The 21,128-nt window shown below is 47.0% G+C and overlaps 2 protein-coding genes across 3 annotated transcripts; one reads left to right on the top strand and one right to left on the bottom strand.

Moving 5' to 3' along the window:
* Window positions 1-3,618: 3,618 nt before the first annotated feature.
* On the bottom strand, window positions 3,619-4,375 carry LOC119296795. Its single transcript, XM_037574859.1, has one exon. The coding sequence runs from the start codon at window positions 4,268-4,270 to the stop codon at window positions 3,872-3,874; it is 399 nt and encodes a 132-aa protein (XP_037430756.1). The 5' UTR covers window positions 4,271-4,375; the 3' UTR covers window positions 3,619-3,871.
* Window positions 4,376-17,832: 13,457 nt separating this feature from the next.
* LOC119298778 (glycosyltransferase BC10-like) lies at window positions 17,833-20,592 on the top strand. 2 transcript variants are annotated; one of them, XM_037576073.1, is made up of 3 exons: window positions 17,833-18,060; window positions 18,572-19,189; window positions 19,716-20,592. In XM_037576073.1, exons 2-3 carry the CDS (start codon window positions 18,578-18,580, stop codon window positions 20,364-20,366), a joined length of 1,263 nt encoding a protein of 420 aa, XP_037431970.1. In that variant the 5' UTR covers window positions 17,833-18,060; window positions 18,572-18,577; the 3' UTR covers window positions 20,367-20,592. The 2 variants fall into 2 exon arrangements, with proteins under 2 accessions (XP_037431970.1, XP_037431971.1); XM_037576074.1 differs by lacking the exon at window positions 17,833-18,060 and having other exon boundaries at window positions 18,069-19,189.
* The last annotated feature ends 536 nt before the right edge of the window (window positions 20,593-21,128 follow it).

Here is a 21,128-nt window from a genome sequence, read left to right as displayed (position 1 = left end):
GAATGTAAGACACACTATCATCATCAACTGAGATTTATAAGATTGTATATAGAGATGACAATGCTCACGGTAGAGGAAATGACAAGAAACACACACAGTGCTACTACATAATCAACTCCATACGTATCACTCCCTCTGTTCTCAAATATTTGTCTTTCTACAGATTTAAATAAGTGACTACATACAAAGCAAAATGAATGAATTTACACTCTAAAATATATCTAAATACATCTGTATGTTGTAGTCCATTTAAAATGTCTAAAAAGACAAATATTTCGAAACGGAGGGAGTATGAAATTGTTAACTAACTCTATACTAGGATGTCAAGGAAAGCTTAGGGAATATTAGATGATTTGTCAAACCGTGACAGTGACCGGGCTCGGTACTCAGCCGTCTCGATCATGCCACGGTACATTCATACACACGCACCGGCCTGGAAATTCCTGGCCGTGCCGGCGAGCGTATCGATGTGGCCTTGGCCGGTCCGGCGGCTTTATAATAACTAGGCAATAAAAGTATAATAATACTTTCCATGCGACAAAAGAAATCAAGAGGGTGTGCGACGGGCCAGCATCTTTGACTTGACCCATCACGCGCACCGGCCGGTCAGCAACGTCGACCAGAATGGAATGCCGCCGGCCAGTCTCGGCGTGTGCGCCGGGCAAGCTACGGCTACACTGCGGCTCCGTGCTACTACTAAGTACTCCCTCCGTTCTTAAATACTCCCTCCATTCCACAATGTAGTGCTTCCTCTATCCACGTGCTTCAACTTTGACCGTAAATTTAACTATCAAGACCGATTGCGGCGGGAGCAAAAATTATATCAGTGAATTCGTATTCGAAAGAAGTTTTTAATTATATATTTTTTTCTCCCGCCGCAGTTGATCTCGTTGATTAAATTTATGGTCAAAGTTGAACCTCGGGAAGCGTGGGCGCACTATATTTTGGAATGAAGTGAGTATTTGTCTTTCTAGACATTGAGCCTCGGGAAGCGTGGGCGCATTATATTTTGGAATGGAGTGAGTATTTGTCTTCCTAGACATTTCAAATGGTCACCACATACGAATGTATATAGACATTTTTAGAGTGCAGATTCACTCATTTTGCTCCGTATGTAGTCATCATTTGAAGCCTCTAAAAAGACAAATATTTAGCAATGAAGGGAGTACATGGCTAGCGCTTCTTCAACACTCACTTTGTAAGAGATGACTTGACTAGAAGACCATTGAATCCCATATTCATAATTTCATATATGCGCTCCGAGGAAGAAATCGTCGTGTGGGATCGAAAACTTGCATCTACTATCGCACCATAAAAATTGACTCGTTGTTTTTCTTAGCACCGACGCATAACAAGGAACTTATTTATTGCCCTAAGCGTCTTGCTTAAGCGCCTTGCATTGTACAAGACCGAGTGTCTTATTTGCTGAGAAAATGTCAACAGACTTAATAAGTATTCCTCCGTAAAGAAATAGTGATATAAACGCTTTTATATTTTTTTATAAAGAAAGTATATGGTCATTTTGCTGCGCCGGGAACAAAGCGGTAAGATACAAAGCGCTGGAAAGCAACAAACTTAGCCTCACACACTAGGAACAAAGAAGACACACAATGAAGCATCAAGGCATAGACGTCGAGCTCCTCGTCCGTGAACAAAGCATCGGGAACAAGGACACGGCGGCTCAAGATGAGCAAGAAAGACCGGCACCATCGGAGAATGCCATCATCAAGATACTACGGACCCCGACATGTCACATCCAACCAAATTCATCTTTGAAGAAGGCCACAACCTCCTCACCTGAATCGAAAGGCGCCGCATCGTCGCAAGATGAATAAGTTTCCCCAACCTATGTCGAGTTCGGGCTGCTCCTCAAGGCGTGGGCATCCAGGATGCAATGTATATCATTAACGATGCTTCTTCCATGGCTTCTCCTTTCGGTCTGTTTCTGCAACCCACTTGACGATTCTCTAGGCGCTTGATGTGGAAGATGTGTTGATTCGGCCTGTCTCAGAGTCGTGGCCACGGAGGTTTCCAGGTTGGTCGTGACGCACTCTTTTTTTTTTAGAAAAGGAGGATGATCCCCGACCTCTGCATCTGGACGATGATACGGCCATTTTATTAATTATTTTCACAGGACCTTATAAAGTCATACAACAGTAAGACTAAAGCCGCTGTCTAAGCAACAAACTGTCGCTACACCTATCCAGTTGATGAAGGGGCGCAGATAGCCTGGGCCTAATACCAAACAGACATCACAGCCAAGCCTAACATCTAAGACCTGAGACCCCAATCTAGCCACTTGTCGGGTCTGGGGCACACACTGGTCCGGCGTGCTCTCAGAGGCCGCCGCCGTCAACTGCCACCACTCCATCTTCAGAACTGTACTGATGCATCAACCTTGCTCGGTCCAGCTATCGTCCACGCCACCACGGCGCCCAACGGCATCTCCTCCCTGCGCGCAAGCAGCTGAACACGCCGCGGTCGCCACTGATACACCTCGGCGCCATGCTGCCAAGTACCACCAGCCGACACAGCTTGAAGCCCGTGGAGGATCTGTCGTGCGTAGCATCTGCCGACCAGGCATGACCAAGCGTAGCACCTGTCGGTCAGGCATGACTTGACATCTCCACCGAAGCTCCGTGCAAGACGAAGCCACTCCACCTCCTGCCTCTGACTTCCAGCGCTGCTCCACAAAATGATGCTCCCAAGAGAAACGACACCGCAGTGCCGCCATCGTTCGGTCTGGAACACCAGATCCTAGGGTTTCCCCCGGAGCAATACGAGTGGGTCGACGGTAGTCACATGAAGATGCCTTCATCAAGGTAACGACGTGGAACGACGCCATCGCCCGCCGTCGGCTCGGTTTTTAGCGGCAACTACGTCTTCCTGATTCGCAACTGGTGCCAAATGACGGATCTCGAGATCCGGACACCCAGCCTCAGGCCGACCACCTCTGACGAAAGAGATGACCACCACCGCCGGCTGCACCGGTCAGAACAGATCTGATCGAAGGTGCCGCCGACGAGACCACCAGGCCCTCCATGCCGCCGTCGCCGATCTGAAGGCTGCATGCACGCCATCGCAGTCAAGCCGGCCGCCGTCGACCGCAGCCGCCGCCCGAAGGGCCATCCACGGTGCCCGCAGCCCTGGCCTTCGCCGCGCCAAGCCGTCGCTGTCCGAGGACGGGCCGGCCTTCCGCCGCCTGCAGCCATCCGCTGCGCCGCAGATCTCAGATCGGTCACGCCACCACAAGCCTTGGGGTCCGTCCTACCCCGGAGACACGCGAGAGAGGAGATCCCCCGCCACCGCCGTCGGCCCCAGGCTTAGCCCCGCGACGGCGGAGGGAGAGAAGGAGGGAGTTTGCGGCGGCGGCGGCTAGGATTCTGGCTGCCCGAGTCCCGAGTCGTGACGCACTGTATATGTCATGTATCTCATCTCTTTGCATTTCCGACCGGTGTTCGAGCTAGGAGAGTTTTGTGCTGTGTTGCACTCCTTTATGATTTTTTCATACCGGGTGGTGCCCCTGCCTTCTCTCATGTATGTTACTGTTGTTTCTCTCCTTTTATGGATGAAATAATACACAAACTTTTTGTATTCGTGAAAAGAAAATGAAAAAGGAGAAGAAAAAACTAGCGAACTTGTTCATCGCAAACGTACTCTCCCTTCATCCTTGGTAATTACATCATGTGTAGCTGCTAAGTTACAAGGGGAGCAAAACGCGTATTATGTTTGTTTACACTTAAAGCTAAGGCAAGATTGAAAGAGTTTTTTACTCGCTACTTTGCAGTTCACGCGCCTAGCCTGTCCCAAGCAAGGATGTACATACAAGAGCAGCGGCAGCAGGGCGGCGGCCGGGAGGATGAGCTATGTCCTATATGAGATGGTGGCCGTCGAGGCCGGGGTGCATGGACGCCGGCGGGCCCATGAGCGGGAACGAGCACCACGGCGCGTACATCTGCCCGGCCATGGCGGCGTCCTCGACACCGCCGGGGCGCACGGGCACGGGCTGCGTCGGCGCGCGCTGCAGCTGCTGGCCGTGCTGGTGCTGCCTGGCTATGGCCGCGGCGGGCGCGCCGGTGAGCCTCTGCACGAGGTCGCGGAACTCCCGGGGCTCCACGCGGTACACCTTGGGCGGCGTCGGCGCCGGCGTCAAGCCGCCGCCCGCGCGCCACGGCTTGGCCGGCGGCTTCTGGACGGACCTCAGCGCCGCCTCGTGGCCGGGCACGGACGGCCTCCTCATCTCGTGCCCGTGGTGCAGCAGATGGTCCATTGGCGTCCCTGCTCGGGCGATCAAGTCGAACCTCGGCGCTTGCTTGAACGATCGGTCAAGTCTCTTGCAGGAAGAAGAAGCAGAGCAGAGGAGAGGAGAACAGAGCGGGGCAGACTATGGAGCATGGAGATGAGGGGGGGAGGCGTGGGAGGTATATATAGCGGTCGTCCGCGCGTGGGCGCGGGAGTGCGCGACGGGGTGGGGGTGAGACCGTGAGAGGCTTCTAGAAGAGAAGATGGCCGAAGCAAGCGGGAGGCGGGGTGCCCGCGTGGCCGGGGTGGCGGCTCCGGCGACGCAGCACGTGGATGGGGACGGGCGGTCAGTCGCGTCGCCCGCCTGCCATTCACGAGCAGCGGCCAGCCAGCCATGCATGCAATGCAAATATCTATCTATCGGTGGAGTTTATTTGAATATATTTGTTTGAGACTTGGGGTCTGCGTCAGCTGCTTGTTGGATGCATCGGCGGGGTGGCAACACCTGCACCTTCCTAGCTTGGATCGACGTCGCCGACCTACGATCCAGGGTTGCTGCCATCGACGGCTGGCTGGCTGGCCGCCCTTGGCTTATCCGGCCCGTCCTACGTGCGTCATCGTCGTCTAGATCGATCCATTTCTTAACCTTCTTGTTCCTATTTTGTTCTACCTAGCTATCCGCAACGAGAACCGCTACGAATGGGACAGTAAACTACCAACGTACACAATAAGTATGTATGGCTTTCACAAAAGAGAAATAAAAAATAAGTATGTACGGTACCAAGTTAGAGCATCTACGATCGGACCCATTGTATCATCTCTGTATACGTGGCGGTCAGGTCAATGACCGACCATGAAATCGTCATCCAACTGGCCTCTTTAAACCGGCCCTATACATCCGGCTGTCCGGCATCCCCTCCCCACCAAAAAAAATTTCAGCCCATATCTGGGTCGGTATGTGGAGGCCCGGACACGCTAGAACGCACCCATCACGTCGGACCTGGCATAACGCACCATCAAAATCAATCTAAATCGTTCCTGGCCTAGCTTGGTATGCGCTCTTCCTATCCTCTTTTCCGCCTCGTTCGCACGGTTGTCCCCTAGTTTTGCAGCCACCTTAGCATCGCCGCCGCCCCGACCCCACAATATCACCACCAGCAGCACAAAACCCTTCCCCTCCATCCCCGCCGTTGTGGTTCATACTGCTCCTTCAGTCATACAGCTTGCCCTCTCTATGTTCTAGAAAATGTCTGAGCTGTTGTTTGGTTCTTTTGTGGACAAAATATGGATTCGTTTGATGAGGAGTTCCAGAGCAAGTAGCTGGATAAATTCATTTAAAAAGAGTTCCTTGATTTGTCGGATTCAGAAGACGAATATGTTGAGTTCATGATGATGATGAGCATCCAAAAGGAAATGGAGAAGGAAACAGTGGAGCATGTTATAAACTTCAAGGAATCGATAAAGGGGAGGGGAATTATACACCGGGATAGGATCTCTTCATGGTGGATTTTTTTGACGTCGCTTCTGGGTGAGCAAACCTTGTTGTTCCGCATGGTGAATGGCGTGGAGGCACATGATCCCTACTTCAGTCTCAAAAAGGATTGTTGCAGACAACTATCATTCTCCTTTTGCATAAATGCATGAATGCTATGAGGATGCTTGCATTAGGTACTGTCGCGGATGCCGTTGGTGAGATAGTCCGCGTGAGGGAGAGCACATGTCTTTGGGTCACGGTCCAAATTTTCAACGCCATGGTAAATGTGTTTGGAGTGAAGTACCTGAGAGAACCAATTGTCGAAGACACAAAAAGGTTGATGGCGATTGGAGCAGCAAGAGATTTTCCAGGTATGCTTGATTTAGTTGATTGCATGCATTGTCAATGGAAGAATTGTTCCAAAGGTTTGCACATGTTGTACTAATTAAGGTCACACAAGAGATGCCACCATCATATTTGAAGCAAAGGCATCAAAGGACTTGCAGATTTGACATGCTTTATTTGGCATGTCTGGTTTTCACAATGACATCAGTGTACTAGGCGATCTCCGTTGTTCAAGTGAATTTGTGATGGTGATGATCTGGCGTGCACTACACTATCAAAGAACAGAACTATAAAATGGGATACTACCTTGCATTGTATCTATAAAATGGGATACCACCCATCTAGGGTTTCCCCTGTGGCCACTGCCCCTCCCCCAGGGAACCCTAGGGCGCCTCCTCCATCCCGCTTCCCCCTATATATAGTGAGGGAGAGAGAGGGCAGCTGCACCCCCAGCCCTGGCGCAGCCCCTCCCTCCTCCAACTCTTCATTCTGCTCCGTTGAGCTTGGCGAAGCCCTGCAGGAATACCACAAGCTCCACCACCACGCCGTCGTGCTGCTGGAGTTCTCCTTCAACTTCTCCTCTCCCCTTGCTGGATCAAGAAGGAGGAGACGTCCCCGGGCTGTACGTGTGTTGAACGCGGAGGCGCCGTCCGTTCGGCGCTAGATCGGATCTTCTGCGATTTGAATCGCTGCTAGTACGACTCCATCAACCGCGTTCTTGTAACGCTTCCGCTTAGCGATCTTCAAGGGTATGAAGATGCACTCCCTCTCTCTCGTTGCTAGCATCTCCTAGATTGATCTTGGTGACACGTAGGAAAATTTTGAATTATTGCTACGTTCCCCAACACCCTCCCGTGGAGAGGATAATGTGGCTTTGCTTCTTGGTTCTTCCAGTCCAGTTCTGATCAACGAAGATTGGTCATCACCGCTGCTCATCAGAGAGCATGTGAAATTTGTGTTCCATGGCTCCATCTGATAGAGCCTACGGCGTTCTACATGCCCTCTTCGATGTTTTCTTATTTGGGCAGCAAGTTGCTACATGGACCATGGCCGTTGGCATCTTCTAGTCTATGTTTTTTGTATGATTTCTTTGGGTTACGTCGATGACTTCCTATTTCTACATGAGTTTAAATAAGTTTGCTCCACTTAGTCGGCTGAGTCGAATGACCAGAGACGGCAACGAGCTTTCCTCATGACACACAGACAATGAAGGTAGGAGGAAGAAGATTTTGCTAATATTATATAAGAGTGCTTTTAAAAAGGATTTTTGCTATTTAATATATGGTTTCATACCCTTTTCAAAGAAATGAAGTACTATTATCAGACATGCCTTGGTTTATATCAAATCAAACATGTTACTATTACTATTTCCCTTGCTAGCTTAGAGCTTCTACCGTTGGACCACTCATCTTGCTTATATGTCCAGGCAGATAGCCCGGTCTCTGCCCGAACATGAGAGAAAAGAAAAAAGGTGATCCAATTGACCCCCTCCTACTTTGTCCCCATATGCCGGTCTGTCTGCAAATCCTCATATCCAGCCCATATTCGGGAGGATATATGGGGGCTTGCGGACATGTCCGGTCCATCAATCATATGCATGTGACCGGATAATTTGGGACAAGTGAAAGACATGACTGCATGCACGCATAAATGAGGACTGAGGGCTTAAAACAGCCGTAGATGCCCTTCATGAGCTCGATGCCACTGATCCACTCCCTCCATTTCATAATGTAGCGCATATAGATTTTCTGGAAAGTTAAACTTTACAAAGTTTCACCAAGTTTAGAGGGAAATCTATTTATATCTATAGTATTAAATTTTTACAATATGAAAGTGCGCCTTGTGATGTATTTAATGATATGTATTTGGTATTCTAGATGTGTATATTCTTTTTCTACAATCTTGATCAAAGTTTCACATGGCAAATCTATACCGAGTGTGGATATGTCATGCTCTTTTGTGAGTAGCTACTATAATTCGTATTGCCAAATTTCATCCAGCGTAGAAGAAATTATTAAAGGAAAATCTTCGATGGTCCTGGATGTGGTGACGAATAATCTGGCGTCTGAGGCTGCTACTCCCGCAAACATATAGAAGACTCTTTCATTGCAATGAACTGAAATCCAAGCAATGATGGAAGGGCTCTCCTTGGCACTTGAAAGATCAAACTTACTGATACAACTTCAGTCCGATTGCACAGTTGCTCTTAAAGCGCTCGCGGATGATTCCCTGGACAGATCGGCATATGGTCATTTGATTACTGAGATTAAACGTTCGATAAATGATAGGGTAGTTGTTCCAATAATTTTTTTTCGCTTTCAGAATAGAGTTGGACATTGTTTAACGACATTTGGACGGAATGGGGATAGCACTGCGTGCTGGCTAATCCACCCCCCTCCGTGTGTCAGTGAGCTAGTCGCTGAAGATTGTAATTCTATAACCTTTGGAATAAATACCCTATGATTCAAGGTTTAACTTTTTAAAATATATACTCACCACACTGCGGCACTAAACTCCACAGAGGGAGTACAATGCAAGGTTGGTTGTTGCCATCGACGGCTGCCTGCTTATCCGGCTTGCTACGTGCGTCATCCTCATGTAGATCGATCTTTTTGTTTGTATCTATCTATCTATCCGCAGCGAGGAACCGGCACGTCCATACAAATAACAGCGACCCTACTTTGTTCTTCATCCACACATAAAATGTATTCCTCGATGAGATTTAGGGATCCATATAAGATACATAAGCATATATATATTCAGCCTGAGTCTCGATCGATCTCATCCCTTGATGCTGTCCCAACTAGTTGGCATTCCGCAAGAGAAGAAGGATAACTGGCGTGTAGCGTCCCCGCAACAACAAAAACAAAAAAAAACAAAAAAAAAACTGGCGTGTAGCGGCCTGTTGTCCCGTCGCACGCACGTACGTACTAATACAGTAGTATTTTATTTTACTACAGTTCATTTCACGAATTTTTACGACGTCAGCACCGCCGGTGCATGCCTCTTGCGATCGGTGCCATAGCCGAGGGCAAGTTCGTTTCGCGCCATTTTTAACTGGTGTGCATGTTTTGGCGGTAGGAGAGGAAAACCACCAGAACTAGGACTAGGACCAGGGCCTTGTCCAAGCAAAGCAAGAAAGCATTGGCCAGTCAAACTTATACGCGAGAACGGAAGAATCCATTCATTCTCTCGAGTCTTGAGTCCTCCACCGCCCAGTGATGTGATGGCAATTGCACTCGGCTTAGACTAGTCATAATGGATAGTAACTTAGACTAATAACGTGCATATGTTACTAGTCTATATTACTACCTCTATATATAGTGAGGAGTAATATATGTGTGGTATCATGCAACACTTTATTTATTAGATTATAGACTCATCTTGTCTTAGTTTGTTGATGTTACAACAACTAGCTATGCTATCACATACCTCTCTTTCCTCATTAGTTACCCGTCACATCATCTGTTTTGTTTAGAGATGTGTGATGTTATCACTTATGTTACTCCCACTGTGGATAGTCTTAGTCATAGTGAGAGTAACTTAGATAGTAATATAAGGCACTCCAAAAAGTAATAAAAAAAAGAGGTGTTTAGAGTAACATAATATGTTACTGTAATATAGCGCTTCTCGAGAAAGGATAAGTCTACAACTAATAAGTGAAGCCATCTATGATATACTATTATGTTACTTTGCATTATAAAGATAATAACTTAAACTAATGTCATATGCATGAAACTAATATAAGTTACTCGCCGCTATGACCAGTCTTATACAATCACATAGATATTCTTTTCCGATGGGGTCAACCGATTAAGCAAACGAAGCATCTTCTTGAACAGCAGAAATGCAGTGTACGTCGCCCGCCATGCATTAACCAAGCATTCAAAATTCAAAATGAAAAAAAAAAAGGAAAATCTCCGTTACAGCTGCTTGTTGGACGCATCGACGAGGGCACACCACGCACGTACCTGGACCTATATATCTAGCTCAATTGGAGCGACGTACACGAGGTGGTGGTTGTTGCCACCGACGGCTGCCTATTCTATCCAATATTTTAAATAGCAGGCTATGGCATATAACGGTGACCCTTAGAAACAGCTATAACTGGGTTATAGCGGCAAATTGTATATGAAATTATTTAGCGGCAACATGCTCAAACAGCTATAGCGAAGCTATAGACAGCTATTTAAAACTATGATCCTATCTGGCATCACATGCATCATCGTGGTATCGTCTAGACCAATCTCTTCTTTGTCCATTCTTTTTTTTTCCTCCATTCAAAAAGACCAATGATCTCTTCTCGTTCCTATCTACTCCGTATCTATCTAGCTAGTATCTGCAACGAAGCCAGCTCTCGTTTTCCATCCACCTGCAAACAAACGACCGGTGACCAGGACAGTGCGCGTGTACGTACGTCGTGCATGCTATGCTGAGTATGGCGACCAGGACTAGGATCGTGTCCAAGCAAGCAAGAGAAGAGAGCGTGCACTGGGCCACTAGCACCACGTAGGTCAGTCGGTCAAGCTTGTACGCACTTACGACGGGCGGGAAGCGATTCAATCAGAGGAACGGAATATGCACGTAAATTCTCTCACGGTCCTGGGTCCTCCGACGCTGTGATGTGACTGGGACTTGTGGGGCTAAGGGATCAGTCCACCGACACGGAAGCGTGAGGACGACATCCAACTGTAGTTGTATACATCTGGCTTTTTTCATATATTTTTTCAAGTCCGCACGATCAAATAGCTGCATGCAAATGGTACATACGTTTAAATAACCGCATGCAACACTAGTTCAAATTTAAAAAAGTTCAAAGATTAAATCCCGACATTGTTTTTTCATTTAACCGTCCACTCATGCTCAATTAAATCTTTCTTCAGCTGCTCGTGAGTTGGTTGATTCCGAATTTGTTGATATATTTGAATAAACTTTTTTAAATGTAGCCGGATTCTGGTCCAGAAGTTGGGAGTTGTGGCAGCATCGTCACCCTCATTCCTCAACGATTATGTTGTGCATGATCACACAACATGTCATCACCTCCCACAAGGTTTCTAGATCTCATTGTTTAGTAGGTCCACGAACAACTGCAAAACAGTCATGGTGAGAATTGCAATAGTGGATGATACCTGGCGGGGCGCTCGGAGGACTGGGATTGAACGGAGACGGGGGAGAAGCGGAGTGGAGCCCCGCTGGAGCGCCGGAGGTGACAGAGACATATAGTTTCCACAGTGGTGTGGCATGGTGGCCGGGGTGGTGGAGCGGCATTGAAGGCAAGAGAGAAATAAGGAAGGAGAGAAATAAAGATGGAGTCGCGGGGTTCGGAAAGGGTTTTGGGTGGGCCGGGAATGTTGAAATCCTACGTTTCACGTGTCTGGACTCCCGCAAAGCTCCCTCACTTTTGTCTCCGGTTTGCGGAATAAATCACGTCTGGACCACTCCACAGTCCGATACAGACCCACGTTGGATGGCTTCGTGGTCCGCACGGATGCGAGCGGATTGCGGGTCCGCCTTGAAGATGTCCTAACTATACATTTTTACTAGTAATTATTACTCTCTCCGCTTTTATTTACTTCGCATATTAGATTTTTCTAAAGTCAAACTTTATATACTTTCAACAAGTTTGTAGAAAAAATATATTAACATATACACACCAAACTCATAACATTGGATTCGTCATTACATATATATTCACATCATATAAATTTGTTACTGTAAATGTTTATATTATTTTCTATAAACTTGATCAAACTTTATAAAATTTGATTTCAACAATTCTAATATGCAGAATAAATAAAAACAAAGAAAGTAGTATTAGTTAAACGACGAACGTCATTCTGTTTTCTTCAGTGAGTGTTTTCGGTTCAGCATAATGATGTACGACTGGTCACCGCTGCAGTCCATCCCCCGCTACAGCTCGCCGCCACACATTCGTTGGCAGTACTGTACACCCGGAGGCGACCCACCTCGCCGCTTCAGCCACCGGCCCTTTGGACGACGAATCCGGCGCCTATCGTACCGCTCGCTATCTTCTTTTTTTTTACAAGTAGGAGTATACTTATATGTAATAATACTTCCCCATCAAATCGAACGTGCATGATCCTCTTTCTCATGTCAACCAATTAGCCAAACAAAGCGTCTTTTTGACCAAACCAAGTCGTTGGCGGCAGTCCACCTCGTTACAGTCCACAAGAAGAAAAAGAACGGAGATGGAGGAGGAGAGGGTCAGCTCAGCACTCAGCACACGGTTTCGATCGCTTTCAGTTTCACTCAAACCAGCCAACAGGATATGAACGGGCTGGGCTAGTTATGCTTGAGCACTAGCAGCCCAGCACTAGCATGCCACACGGACGTCCGGCCCGCTGGCCCAATACATAGTGAAATCACATGGAAATCAGATCCAAGCAAGCACAAGAGGGTCGTTGACTCGCCTGATTTAGACGCAAACTTACATCAACAGGCGGGGACTCCTGGTCGTAAGCCTGGTTGTAATGGTAGTATCATTGCTAGTATCATGCATACTAACTAGGCAATTTTGATGAGGTGTCATAGCATTAAATGAAGAAAGAGATGATGGGGTATCATATCATGATACCATATCATAATAAATGATATGCTATTTTGTGTAATGCATGTCAATAAATAAAATACTACATGATACTGATATATGATATTACTATGCATTAAGGAGGTAGTGTCATACGCTAGTATCATATGCATGATACTAGTATATGATACTCATGATGGCCTTAATCTTCTCCTCTACGGCCTTCTCGGTTAGGTCCTCGGGATGAACTCGAGTGGGATCACTCTGCCAGCTGTACATCCACATGAGGAGCACCCTTTCCTGCAGCGGCTGGATCCGCGGATTGAGGAGCACCTCCAACAAGTTCATCCCATCGACTCCGGCTCTCACGGTTTCAACCAGGGCGTCAACTAAAATTCCTACGTCTACTTTCTCCTCCTTGGCTACCTCGAGGGACGGCGGAGCAGTAACTCTCGCCCCCCGAGTATGGAGGAAGTTCAGTCAGAGATCCTGCACCCAAGATCCGTTCGCAGCCAAGTACCCTCCGCGCCCGTATCGACGACGTCCATGGTGGACTCCATGTCCGGAAGGTGTTCGGTCAAATGTCATTGAGCTTTATTTGTTTTGGTATGTTTAGTTTTTCATTCATTTCATGTTTTTAAGGACGATACCTATTCCACTTATTCGTTCCTTGTTTAAATTTTTGTTTTTATGTAAAATTCACTACAATATGTTTATTCTTACATAACTAAAAAAGTGTAATTCATGTGTAAATTGTATCATTATTTTTTTGGATTCCTTTCTTCTTAAAGGGTGGTACCAATGCCACTATACTTCATTTCTTCTTAGATTTTTTTGTGTGTTTGTAAGTAAGTATACACGCAGGTATGATACACCATGTGTGTAAATTATAGTAGAAGCAAAAATTGCATTGTATATACTTATTTTTGGCATATTAGTAAAGTGCAATTTCATGGCATACTTTAGTGCAAGTTATTTTTAAATTTTATTTCTTCTTAAAGGGTTTCATTTTCCCAAAACTACATTAGTCTCTTTTGGTTTTTGTTTTTATATTTTCTTTCTTCTTAAAGAGTTTTATTCTTACATAGAAAACTTCATTGTTTTCTTTTAGTTTTAGTTTTAGTATTTTGATTGCTTAAAGGGTTTCATTCTTCCATTGAAAACTTCATTATTTTGTATTTGTTTTGGTTTTTTATTTTCTTTCTTCTTAAAGGGTTTCATTCTTCCCTATAAAACTTTATTATTATTTTTTTGTTTTTTATTTTCTTTCTTCATAAAGAGTTTCAATCCACCACGTATTACGTCAGCCAGTCAAACTTGTACGCATGAACGACAGGAGCGATTCAATCGGAATGTGCACGTAAATTCTGTCCCAGTCCTCGGTCCTCCCTCCTGTGATGAGACTGCGACTTGCGGGGCTGATGCCAATTTCTTAGTACAGTAGTAAGTAATAATTATATACTACTATATAAGTTAGTTAAACCATGAACATCATTCTGTTTTCTTCATATGATTGTTTTCGGTTCACCATCATGATCGCCAACACCGACTACCCGCAGCTCCCCTTCGTTCGTACTCTCTCTATAAACAAATATAAAAGTGTTTAGATTACTATCTTAGTGATCTAAATGTTTTTATATTTTCTTTACGGAAGGAGCACTCTACACCCGGAGGCGTCCCACCTCGCCACCGCCGCCGCCGGCTCGACGACGAATCGGGCGCCCGTCGACCGTCATCCCCGTCTCGCTATCTTCTTTTTTCTCCATCAAACCGAACGTGCATGGTCCCCTTTTCCAAGTCAACCAATTAGCCAAACAAAGCATCTTTCTGACCAAACCAAGTCGTTGGCGGCAGTCCACCTCGTTCCAGTCCACAAGAAGAAAAAGAACGGAGGAGGAGGAGAGGGTCAGCTCACCACTCAGCACACGGTTTTGATCGCCTTGACTAGTATACTTAGCACTCGCGGCCCAACTAGCAAACAATACATGCTTGCCACACGGACGTCCGGCCCACTTGCCCAGTACATAGTGCTAACATTTCAGCTTCTTTTTTTTCTTTGATGGATGCACTATGGCAAAAAAAAAAATCCATTTGCGAACGAAGTTTAAAAACAATGAGATGATAGAACAAAAGGGAAATTGAAGTGTATCATTCCAAGCTAGGAAAAGTAGAAAAACCGTGGTCTCGTGGCTCTCTAGCGATGTAGCTACACGTCATGTTCGGAGATTAGTCAGTTTTCAGCTAGCTCAATCCAAATTAGCATCATCATAGGATTACTGGCATGCCAAATCGTACACGACATACTAGGAACATCTAGCACATACGCATATGGGCCGAAACACATGTCAACGAAGAAAGTGTCGGGACATATGAGGGCATCAAAAACTCCGGTGCAACAACAACTTGAGAGAGTAATGCACTATCCAAAGGGGAACATGAGCTGTGAGATTAACTATACAGGATATCGAAGAGTACTTGAACGATATAGTGACTCATATTGGATTTACGATGTTAATGAGATACAGATCACAAGTGGATACATATTCACTTTCGGTGGTGGCGCTTTTTCAAGAAAGTATTACGAAGACCATCTAAACAAGGACAACAAATGGAAGGAGAAATCACATCATGAACTCTTGATTGATTTTTCGGGGGTTGAAAACCCCGTACCTGGGTTGTTGCAAACATAATGCATCGGCCAAGGATCAACATGTGCACCGTCCTAGTTGGGTCGATGTTGCCGACCTACAATGCAAGGTTGCTGCCATCGACGGTTGTGTGGCCACCTTAGCTTATCCGACCCAACGTACGTGTCTCATCACCGTCTAGATCGGTCAATCTCTTAACCTTTTTGTTCCTATCTACATATCCACAACGAGGTCTTCTACGAATGCGCCGGTAAACTACCAACATACACAACAAGTACTCAAGTCCGTTTCACGGTAAGTTTACTTACTTGCAGTGATTGCGAGCGTGTATATTGAAGAACAAAAACATATGTGTTATATCTCTTCCCACCAAGGGCACATGCGATAGTCGATCTTCCCTGACTCCCAGGCGAGGCACGACCCCCATCTTCCCTCGTCCGACACTACCTTGAGGGGTAAGGGCCGCATCGGTCCGATTGAGGTAGGGTTAGGATTTTTTTGTTGTTGTTTTTGGTTTAAGGCGGGCGGAGGAGGAAGAGTGTGCGGGAACCACTCATTTTCTCATGCTCTAATAACATGTGGAAGAGAATTCCTTATAAATACATTGAGCAATTTTTAAATATACAATAAGCAATTTCCATTTAGAAGCACTAAACTCTGTCTTTTTTACAAGCAGCACGCACCTGGCCGTATACACCAGCCAGCCAGCCAGCCGGTCAACAAAACGCTGCAGAACATGGATACATGCTGGTCACGTTTTGGCACGTACTCCTACGTATGTACGTACGCACCACTTTGGCGACCTGTTCATTGAGCATCGATCCATTTTACTGTACATGGCACTGGAAAAGTATGGGATGCATGCATAAATCTTTTGTTGCACTTGCTGTCCACGCGTTCGTCGACCAATATTTTTCTCATATAAATAAAAACACACGTGAACTCTCTATCTCTGTCGGCCGACATGTCATTCTGCACATGGGTCCCACTCCCCCCCGCCTTTGCAGGGAGCAACGCACGGAGCGACGACTCATCCAACTGGTGGTAACGGAAGCCCAAGAAGATAAACTGAAGCATCACGGCCGTTGTTTTGCGTCCGGAGTCCCCAGTCTTTCTTCAAATCACAGGCTGCTACCACTCCTTCTCTGTCCGGGTTTATTAAGCGCCCTCTTATTTTGGGCTAAAATTTGACCAACAAATTTAATAACTAATATTCTAATAATGTAATGTACATGTCACAAAAATTATACCGCCGGAAAGCTCTTTCAAATACAAATCTAATAATGTACCTTTTATAGCATATACTCCCTCTGTCCCAAAATATAAGAACGTTTTTGACACTAGTATAGTGTAAAAAACGTTCTTATATTTTGAGACGGAGGGAGTATTTTATTAGTCATATGGATGGACAAAGTCTTCATCGCAAAAGAAAAAAAAAATGGTCAAAGTCTGGTTCAAAATACTCCCTCTGGTCCTTTTTAGTCTGCGTATAAGTTTTGTTCGAAATCAAGATATCTCTACTTTGGTAAAACTTACAGAAAAAAGTATCAACATTCACGATACCAAATCAATGTTGTTAGATTCATTAGGAAATGTAGTTTCATAGTGTATATATATTTGGTATTATAGATGCTGATATTTTTTAATATAAATTTGGTCAAGCTTTGCAAAGTTCGATCTGACAAAAAACTAATACGTAGAGTGAAAAGGACCGAAGAGAGTACTAGGGTCCTAATAAATCCAGACGGAGTTAGTAGTAAGTATTACTAGTATTTCCCGCCTAAACATATCACAAACCCTCGAGCACCGGACACATAGTTTTCGTGGGTGTGCTGCCGCTAGGCTTCTTTCGGTGTTTATGTCTCCCACTTTGGTTGGTTGTTTTAGTGCCCGAAGGCTAGCTTAGGGGAATGTACATCTGTGTGCTGGTTGTGATATACTTCCTCCGTTTCTTTACATAAGGTGCATTTTGTTTTTTGATAACATTCCACAATGTAAGGTGTATTTTGTTCTAATTCCTCGCAACTCCGATCTTTAGAATTTTACGTGCGACATTACGTTGCTATACATGACGGTGAAAGCGGCAACACAACAAATATGAGTCTCCTGGATCCCATCCATCCGTTGCTGGAGCAGCAACAATTTTGTTACTTCTCTCATTATGGACCAAGTAGCGATGGCAACGACACTATGTTTCATCCGAAGAAGTGATGAAGAAGAGGACTGCTCAATCAACCGCGACCGTGCCCAGAACATACCCTATCAATTTTATTTTATTTGGCTATGACGACGAAAATCGATTACGGAACATACACCAACATTTTCGTAATTTTAGTACCACATGTTTTTGGCAATGCTGGCCAAATCATGGGTTAGCAAAAGCCTTGAGCCAAAACCACGTCTTATACCAGTCGTCTGAACGTCTGTTTGTCGCCAAGAAACGGAAAAACAAAAAAACAGGACCCGAATGGTAAAAGCTAATGTTCGAAGGGGGCAGCATGAAAAAACCCCGTTGGAAAGGGAAACCGCCAACAGGATGATGCTCCATGGCTCTCTGCTACTACCCTCTTCTCTCCTCCTCCCTCCAATTTTCCAGTTTCTTTTAGCACATCGGAGAGGTGGATAGGATAGGGTAGGAGGATCTTACCAACACAACACAAAGCACACCACCTGCGTCAGTTAATCAGTTTGTTTGTTGCTTCTGCTTGATTGTTTCGGACAAGACGACACCACCTCTGCCTCAGCTGCCTGCTGCAACCCGAAGCTCCTCCGCCTCCTCCATAGCCAGCGCCCATCATCCAAAGGTCCCGAACTCATCCTTCTCCATCTCAATTAATTCCCGGAGATTGAAACCTCCATCAGCAGCAGCCTCATAACTAGTTCTAGATACACTCCTTTTTATCCATTTTGATGACAAGTATTTCCGGACGGAGGGAGTATGTACTTAGGAAGTGTATAACTAGTATTTTTGACATTCCTTCTTGCTTATTTTATTCCTGGCGATTTGGCGCTCTTCTGCTCTTGGATGGGTGACAGTAAAAGATTGATTGCAGCGAATTCATCTTCTTTATGCGTTTCGTTTCCCGCGTGCCCCTCAAGGAAGGCATCAAATCCCCCCTCCTCCTCACCCTCCTTGGCCGGTTACAGTTACAAAACATTCCCCTCAGAACCCTCGCCGTCGCCGCCTCTTCCCTTCCTTCCTTTCTTCCTCCGCCCACGAGAAATATCGGAAACCGCTGAGATTTGATTTGATTTGATTCATCGGAAGTAGTAACCTAAAATATCTCTGCGTTTTTGGTTTGGTTTCTCTATCAGGGGGGCATGCCGGGAGGAGGAGGAGGAGTGGCGGCGGTCGCGGTGGTGGACGGCAAGGACGGGTACGTGGCGCCGGCGAGGGCCGCGCCGAGGAGCTTCCCGCCGAAGCTCCTCAGGCCGGTGCTCCTCTCCGCGGTGCTCGCCACGGGCTTCCTGGCCGCGGCCCTGCTCATGTTCTTCGGCGGGGCCTCCTCCTACTACCGCCTCCCGCGGCTCGCCGTGCCGGACGCCCTGCTCCCGACGCCGGCCTGCGACCAGAAAGACGGGGACCAGCAGGGCGGGGCGGCGGAGCGGTGGTGGGCGCGGCCGCCGGCGAGCAGCGCGTGGCACAACATGAGCGAGGAGGAGCTGCTCTGGGCGGCGTCGTTCGAGCCCCGCGCGCAGCGCCGGCGGCCGCCCGGACGGCGGGGGACGACGCCCAAGGTGGCCTTCTTGTTCCTCACCCGCGGCCCGCTGCCGCTGGCGCCGCTGTGGGAGCGGTTCTTCAACGGCACCACCGGCACCGGCGCCGCGAAAGGAGGGAGGGAGCTCTTCTCCGTGTACGTGCACACCACGCCGGGCTACCGCCTCGACTTCCCGCCGTCGTCGCCGTTCCACCGCCGGCAGGTGCCCAGCAAGGTACGCCCGCCGCTCCACGGCACCTTCCTTTCCGGCAGTTGCCATTAAATTTCGCTTCTTTCTCCGTCGGTCGTTTGGAATGTTCTTCCGGCCACCGTCCGATCAGGATCGGACGGGCCGGATCACGAGATGCGCCTGCGACGTGGCCTCTCTGGTTTCAACGACACCTAGACAAATGACAAGTGCCGCCGAGTGTGACACGATCACGAGAGGAGAAAGAGACGCTGAAAGTGACGACCATCATGCCACGGCATGGCATCATGGAGGGGTACTACTCAAAAGTCTTCTCTTATCAATCAAAGATGCCATGGCCAAAAATCTTCGAATCTTCTTCCTTCATGAATTTTTTTCACTTGACTTTCTACAACGTGTGTTCTGAATTTTGATACTGGTACTAGTATAGCTAGAATTCTTACCACCACTATGATCTGCACTGTATCTCAATTGACTTTTCCACAATATATGCATTCCCATTTCTTATTTCACAAGTGCTGAAATGTAATTCATTTTTGGAACATTGTTGCAGCCGACACGGTGGGGCAACGTGAATGTCGTGGACGCGGAGCGGCGGCTGCTGGCGAACGCGCTCCTCGACTTCAACAACGAGCGCTTCGTGCTCGTCTCCGAGTCCTGCATCCCGCTCTACCCGCTCCCGGTGGTGCATGCCTACTTGACCAGCTCTCGGCACAGCTTCGTCGGCGCCTTTGACGACCCGAGCCCGCACGGCCGGGGCCGGTACCACGCCGGGCTGGCCCCGGACGTGACTGTCTCCCAGTGGCGCAAGGGCGCGCAATGGTTCGAGATGGACCGGCGCCTCGCCGTGTTTGTGATCGCCGACGAGCGTTACTACCCGCGGTTTCGGACTGAGTGCCGAGCGCCATGCTATGTGGACGAGCACTACCTTCCGACCGTTCTCTCCATCGAGGCTCCGGAGTGCATCGCCAACCGGAGCATCACCTTGGTCGATTGGTCCCGCGGCGGCGCGCACCCGGCCACCTTCGGCGCTGCCGACGTGACTGAGGACTTCCTGGGGATGCTGGTGGGGAAGAAGGGGAATGCTGAGAGGTGCATGTACAACGGGCAGCCGGTCGAGGTGTGCTTCCTCTTTGCGAGGAAGTTCGCCCCCGCCGCTTTGCCGCAGCTGCTCAGCCTTTCCTCCAAGATCTTCGGGTACTAGCTAGGCCTTTTACGAAATTGATTTTGGTCTGCTTATGTATAGCTCATACTCACTGGAGCGGAATAGAGGAATACAATTTTTTTATGTGTCACGAGAACAAAAGGATGAATGATCGAGTGGGTAGTTGTTTCTTATAACCATTCTTATTTCTGATACCTTAAGGCTCCTTTAATTCAAAGGAATTTTATAGGATTTTTAGAGGATTGAGGTTCTTAGGATTTTTTCCTATGTTGGCCATTTGAATCATAAGACTGGATCCCATAGGAATTTTAGAATTTTTTGTATTACATTTCATACGAAATCTAATATCCACTCCAACCTCTTTTTACAATTTCTTTGTTTTTCCTGTGGCATCAAAACTCATTGCTAATCTTATAAGATTCAAGTGGGCATGTCACTTCAACCCTATACTTTCCTATTCCTATGTTTTCAAAATTCTACGAATCAAAGAGGCCCTTATATTTTTTCTGAATCAATACCTTAGAGCACATATCTATACCTACTATTAAAGAGAATAAGTATTCTTGGTCCGTCATATTTTTTTTGCTGAAAGTCCCTATACTTTTTAAGAATTAACCCACAATCTAGAAAAACGGATCGTTCCTGAAGTTTGTCTGTCCACGGGTGGGTACACGTTCATCTTCCTCACTTGGGTCGAACTGGGCCGCCCTTGCTATTTCTTCTGCCAACGGCAAGCAGCGAAAAATATGTATACTTGTGAAAGATTCGAACTCCAGACCTCAACTTTAACCCGATAGTACC

The sequence above is a fragment of the Triticum dicoccoides genome, chromosome 5A, assembly GCF_002162155.2.
Source record: "Triticum dicoccoides isolate Atlit2015 ecotype Zavitan chromosome 5A, WEW_v2.0, whole genome shotgun sequence".
NCBI lineage: Eukaryota > Viridiplantae > Streptophyta > Magnoliopsida > Poales > Poaceae > Triticum > Triticum dicoccoides.
This window is presented reverse-complemented; position numbering and strand designations above follow the sequence as displayed.

What these genes read in the sequence shown, in the direction of transcription:
- LOC119296795 (XM_037574859.1), bottom strand. Translation starts at nt 4,270, where the DNA reads ATGGACCATCTGCTGCACCACGGGCACGAGATGAGGAGGCCGTCCGTG.
- LOC119298778 (XM_037576073.1), top strand. Translation starts at nt 18,578, where the DNA reads ATGCCGGGAGGAGGAGGAGGAGTGGCGGCGGTCGCGGTGGTGGACGGC. An exon ending in GCCGGCAGGTGCCCAGCAAG is followed by an intron (nt 19,190 to 19,715) that starts GTACGCCCGCCG and finishes ACATTGTTGCAG; the next exon opens with CCGACACGGTGGGGCAACGT.